At 39.3% G+C, this 6,560-nt stretch overlaps 1 protein-coding gene across 1 annotated transcript in view; it reads right to left on the bottom strand.

Annotated features, from left to right (window-relative positions):
- Positions 1-6,306, bottom strand: part of LOC138173718 (complexin-4) — a 39,865-nt gene extending 33,559 nt beyond the window's left edge. Inside the window, exon 1 of the mRNA XM_069103757.1 lies at positions 6,140-6,306. Coding sequence (XP_068959858.1) covers positions 6,140-6,306 — 167 coding nt within the window. The remainder of the gene's footprint in view (positions 1-6,139) is intronic.
- Between the last annotated feature and the right edge of the window lie 254 nt (positions 6,307-6,560).

Genomic DNA, 6,560 nt, shown 5'->3' with positions numbered 1-6,560 from the left:
TCTCTCTCCTCAAGGATATTTATCATAGAAAGTCCAATAAGCCTTCAAGAGCAAAAGGAATTAAATATCATATATATAGTATATAAATGTTGCCTATGATACATAGGCTGTTTTCATATACAAAAATGTGTAAATATAGAATATAAATATTCTACATATTTTATTTTTTATTTCTTCAGGTCTTGAAAACTTGTTGCTTTAACAGATCTCTATGATAAATATTGGTGAGAATAAGGCTTCCTTTAAACTGTTATTAACAGATAAATGCCCACCTCAGGCTCTGCTAGTAGCTCCATGAGGAGAATGGCATTGGAGTTCCCTGACAGTCCCCATACTCTCAGAATTCCTTTGACTCCTCCTCTCTCTCTCTCTGTCTCCCAGGCACATGGAGTCCAGTGAAGGCTCGGCCTTCAGAGGGATGCTAACCATACACCCCTATATAGAGGAAAGAGCTCTGGATAAGGAGGAGTCTGGGGTCCTGAGTTCTAGCCTGGCCTCTGCCACTAGAGAGCTAGGTAAGGAGCAAGTTCCTTAATCTCTCTGGGCTCCCTTCTCTTAGCTAGCAATGACATAGCACTCAAAGGGCTGCGGAACATTCTATCATCTCATTTGGCCCGCCCAACAACCTTGTCAATTAGGTGCTATTGTAACCCTTATTATATTTTCTCGCAGAGGAGAAAAGTGAAGCTGAAGATTACATGACTTGTCCATGGTCAGGTCTGTCTGACTTTAAGCCCAGGACACTATCCATTGAGCTACTTAGCTGCCTCTAAGTAGCCAGGTGACTTTGGACAAGCCACTTAGCTTCTCTGGGACTAGGTGATTCTGAGGATTGGACTAAATAATCCTTAAGGTTCTTTGCTTAAAATTCTTTCCAGCTATAACATTCTATGTCCTTAGTGATTTTCTAGTTATAGGATCTAAAGTTTGAGGGGATCAACCCTCCTAGGTGGCACAGCAGATAAAGGACTGTGCCTGGAATCAGAAAGACCTGAGTTCAAATCCTATCTCAGATGGTTACCAGCTGTGTGACCCTAGATAAGTCAGTTAACCCCTGTTGGGCATCAGTTTCCTCAACCGTAAAATAGGGATAATAACAGCACCTTCTCCGTCTGTTGTGAGGAACAAAGGAAATAATATTTGTAAAAGCATCTAGCAGGTACTTAATGAATACTTGCTTCCTTCTTTTTCAGATGAGGAAAGTGAGGTCCAGAGAACCAAAGTGACAGAAGAACCAAGAAGACAAAGTTGGACATGGGGGACAGCTGGAATGAAAAGTTCAGCTCCAATCCAGTGTCTTTTCTCCCTGTTTCTAGCAGCGATCCATACACTATCCTCATTTCATTGCCTACCCCTCCTATGCTGAAAGACCTTCCACGAGAAATCTGAAAGCAATAAATTCATAGGATGCCCATCAGAAATACCCTTAATTGGGGAATAGTCTGGTGTTGAATCAGATACGGGACTGCCCTGGTCTGAAACGGCCACCAAGACCCTTGATCTTACGACCTTTACCTCTAGACCAGACCCAAGGCTGAGGCAGGAGGCTAGGCAGAGTTACCACTCATTGGGTTCTCCAGCTCACTATGGCTTATTTTTATTATTTTTAATGGCATAGAGGAGAGTGCTAAGATAAGAGAAATTGGGTTGAAATCTCTACTGCCTTCAGCTCAAATCCAATGTCTCTTTATTGCCTCCAGGATCAAATAGAAAATCCCTTTTGACTTCTAAAGTCCTTCCTAACCTGACCCCTTCCCACCTTTGCAAGATTCTTCTTCCTTACACACCTCCACATGCTCGGTGGCCTCCTTGCTCTTACTCAAACAAAACACTCCACCTCAATACTCCAAGCACTTTTATTGGCCGTTCCCCATGCCTGGAATGCTCTCCCTCTTCATCACTGCTTCCTGTCTTTCCTGGCTTCCTTCAAGTCCCATCTAAAATTGCACTTTCCTCAAGAAAAGTGAAAGTTTGAAATGAAAGTGAATACCCCAAGGGAAACTTTCTACCTTCCTAAATTAAGGCCTTATACTCAATTGAAATGTTAAAATTTTAAAAATAAAAAAGTTAGTGAAAGCTACAGAGAAGCTTTAGAAAAACAGATACAATGTACAGTAGCAGAACTAGGGAAATGGTATACACAATTGCTACAGCAATGTAATTGGAAAGACTAATGACTATAAATTGAAAGCAAATACTGTGAAATTATAATAATAAAGCTTGGCCCTCCCAAAAGAGATATTTGGATGAACTTTTCTCTCTTTTTTACATAGCTAGGGTACTACAGCTGTGGAAAGGGGAATATCATATTAGACTTGGCTGATGTGCTGGTTAGTTTTGCTGAACTATTAGGGTTTTTTTCTCTTTTTTATAAAGTATGGCTTTCTCTCAGAGGGAGAAAGGAGTATATATTGGAGAATGATGATGATATAAAAGCAAAAGCTGGCAATAAAAGTTGTAAAACCTCCTTGTACATCTCTCCGATCCATTCTTTTCTCTCCATGCCTATTGCCAGCACCCTATTTCAGAATCTCTCTTCTGCTCAAAAAGCTCCCCAGTGCCTAACAAGTACAGTCCAAACCCCTTATGCTGGCATTCAAAGCTGGCTCTAGTTGGGCCCTGCCACACTTATCCAAACTTATCCACACTACTGTGCAAAAATCAATCAATAAACACTTAAGAAGCACCTACTGTATGCCAGGTAATGTGCTAAGCACTTGGAATACAAAAAGAGGCAAAAGACAGTCTCTAACTTCAAGGAGCTTACAACCTAATGTCCAGTTTAGACAAAACCAAATTTTTTAAAATTTAAATATTAATTTGATGTCATATAAACCCATTATTTCTTCATTCAGAGAACTGACTCTACAGAAGCAAATCTACAATTTGTCTTAGAATACTGACTAGGCCATGGGAAGGTTATGTGATTTGCTCACATCACCCAGCTAGTCTAGGTCAGAGGCAGAATTTGAATTAAGGTACTGAAGGCCAGTCCTATCCATTAGGCCGTGCCGCCCCTGATTAATCTTCTTAGGGCCCTTAAATTAAATTAACATTTCTTTTATGTCTCTAGGAGAAGGAAAGAATAGAAGCTGCTTAATTTCTACACCTCAACATCTCCCAAAACTTGCAAGGCAGCGTAGTGTAGTGGAAATAAAACTAGATTTGCAATCGGAAGACCTGGGTTTGAGTTCCAGATCTGCTGCTTTAGCTGCATGACCTTGAGAAAATCACATGATCTCCCTAACCCTCAATTTCCTCATCTGAAAGAGAGAGCTCTATTTCACTATCTACTTCATAAAATTATTGTGAAGACAATGTATGTAAAGTATTTTGTAAATGTATAGTATTCTATAAAGGTCTATAAAGGTGAAATATTCCTATCATCAGTCTTATTTTCATTATTTTGAACTATGATGTCCCTGCCCACTTGTCTGTTACTATTTACCTCTACAGTCAAAATATGCCCTCTGAGTGGTGAATATATCCATCAAGGGATAACTTAAAGCCAAATGAGGTCGATCTTGTCCTGAGGAAGGGGGTGGGGCTAGGTGACCTGCCCTTGGGTCACAGATTAAGTGGCTGAACTATTATTAATAGTCATTCATTTTCTAAGTTGTGATGAAGAAGCTCCTCCTAGTCACAGAACAGTTGATTAGAGAGGAATCACAGAAACTCCCCAAGATTGGAGGGACTGGCACCCTAACTCAAGTCAAGCCATTGATCTTATATTCATTCCTTTTGACTCTTGGGATGCATGACCTGGTCAGATGCAGAAATTAAACAAACCTGAGATGTCAGTTAACCAACCAGTCACCGCATCTAAGACCCAGTGTTCTGAGAAGCTAGATTGAATCACTCTCTTTATGACAGGGTGTATGGCTTAAGATGATGATCGAGACGTTGGCATGGTTTGGGTTTCCCTTCTAGGCCAAGAGTCTGGGAAATCAGCTAATAGATTTAGCAGCTGCTCTTCTTTGATTATATGTAAGCTAAATACGAATATTTGTAGACTTAGAATACATATACACACAATACATATATCTATGTATGCCCACAGGTATATACTAATACAAACGTGGGCAAACGTGTATCTCTGTGTACTTGTTTGTATGATATATAAATATACCTGAGGTTCTAACCTCTGGAGCAGGAGTTTTCAAAGTGTGGTCTGAGGATCCCTGAAGGTCCCCAATACCCTTTCAGGGGGTCTGTTCATAATAATTTATATTAATACCAAGACATTATTTGCCTATAAAATACTCTTTTTAACTCCAACTACATATCTGTATGAGGCTGGATTTTCTTTGCATATTTCAACCAAAACAACAGATTGCAACAGATCGAATCAGAAGTAGTTATGAAAATCCAGCTGTCTCCTGTTAAGCCAGATATTAAAGAGACTGGCAAAAATATGCAAAAACAACACCATTCTTCTAATTTTTTTTTGCTTTGGAAAATATAGTTATTTTTCATGAAATGTATCATTTATATTAACATCAAATGAGCTTCTTAAGTATTTTTAAATGAATAAATATTTTAAAAATTTTATCAGTTTTAATTTCTAATATTGATCAATACAAATGGATATAACCCACACAAACAAAAAATTGGGTTTTTTGGGGTCTTCAATAATTTTTAAGAGTCCTGAAATCAAGAAGTTTGAGAACTGTTGCTCTGGCATGTTTACTGTTTCTTCATTCTACTAGCTTTTCTAATGTGGTGGAAGGTTATTACAAATGCTTATACTGAAGACTGGTCTAAGGAAGGGCTTTGTCTTGGGGCATCACTGTATAGAAGCATCCCCCTTTCCTCAGGGCTGCTCCCCTACATAGCCCCTCCCAGAGGCTAGACCGAAACACTCATTTTTTTCTGGACAAAACAATGGGAATGGTGACCATTAAACCCAACCCTTTAGAGGACTTAGATTCCCTCAGGTCATTAACCTTTTCACCCATAATCACCTTAGCATCAGATTTAGAAAACCATTACATAATTGATCATTAGTGAAACAGCTGTAATAGCAAAACACAGCATTAGAAATGATTGTCCTTGAAATCATAAACTGGCCACTTCAAACTCTAAGTGATGAGCATTTGTTTCACTTCTGAGTTAAATACACTTTTAATTAGCTTTTCTTGGTACTAAAGTATAAGTAGATTTTACTAAGCTTTGATAACTCACTAATTCTCTGACTTGGAGTGTTTTTCTCCCAAATGATATATTCATTATCATTATCAATAAATTATCATTATCATGGGCTTTAAAGGAAATAGAAATATATACACATGTGTACTTGAAATATTGTCAGATTGACTTGCTTTTTCCTTTGTCAAATTTTATGGAACTTCTTGGAAGATAACTTTTATAAGCTCTATGCACTTTTCACTTCTCTAATGAATATGTGTGTCACTAAATCACCCCCAAGTCTCATGTTCCCCATCTGTAAAAGGAAGAGGTAGGAGTAGATGATCTTTTTCTAATCTAACCTCATCACTCTATGATTCCAAACTCCCAGTCTTCTAGGAACTGCAGCCAGAAAAGAAAAAGAACTGGGCACTTCTCCTGCTATTTATTTACTTTTAACACAGAACATGAAAATGGGTTATACCTAGCAGTTGGCACAGGAGAAAAGAGTACTTGATTGCGAGAGGGAGGGAACCTGGGTGTAAATCTCATCCCCTACAGTTATTACCTATATGATGGTGGGCAAGGCACTTGATCTCTCTGGAACGTGGGAGTTCTACTAGCTCACCTGCAAAGTCCCTTCCAGTTTATTCCTGAGCGTGACACTATGGAATTCAGACTTCAGTTTGCTTCTGTGGCCTATGCCTGATACACCAAAATGAACTCTTTTCCCAATCATCCAAGCAGAACACAACCAAGCATTCACTCCATACCCAGAGAAGGGGAGGGGAAGGAAGGCTTGACACTGTCTTTTGGCATTTCTTTTGGGGTTGTACCCCCATGTTGAGTATTGCCTTTCAGAATGCATATTCAGGATATGAAGAAAGACAGAGCTCTGTGAAAAGAAGGAGGGGAAGCCTGGCACCTGGGAGGAAAAGGAAATGACTCTCAAACATTCAGTCCTCACAGACTTGTCCTGCTCCAAAAGAGGAATCGAGGTGCATGTACTCACTTCTCTTCAATCATCTGCTTTTGATATTCCTCATACTCCTCTCTAGTCATCCCCTTTGCAGTCGAGGGATCAGAGGTGCCTCCTTCTTCTTTTTTCTCTTCTGTACCACCGCCAAGGCCTAAATTCTTGACCTGGTCACTCAGCATGTTTTTGATGAAAAAAGTCATGGTGTCTTCCCAAAAAAGTGAAAACTAAGCCTCAAATAAAACCTCAAAAAAAATTCTCAAAATTTACCCAAAGATAGCAAATAATTTAATAGCAAAAGGTTTTCTACACAGCCTCATCAGCTCTTCAAGGACATAATGATAGGGAAAAGAGGATGCCAAAAATGGTTTGTCGGCCATAAGCTGGATTAAAGCGGCGAACTCCTTAGTGTATAAAGGCAGATGGTTCAGATTACTCTGGGGGAAAAGCCCATCCT

This window comes from Petaurus breviceps, unplaced genomic scaffold (assembly GCF_028583685.1).
Source record: "Petaurus breviceps papuanus isolate PSGF00001 unplaced genomic scaffold, PetGlider_PUasm1.0 129, whole genome shotgun sequence".
NCBI classification, from domain to species: Eukaryota; Metazoa; Chordata; class Mammalia; order Diprotodontia; family Petauridae; genus Petaurus; species Petaurus breviceps.
Note: the sequence above shows the minus strand (reverse complement) of the source record. Positions and strands in the feature narration are given on the sequence as shown.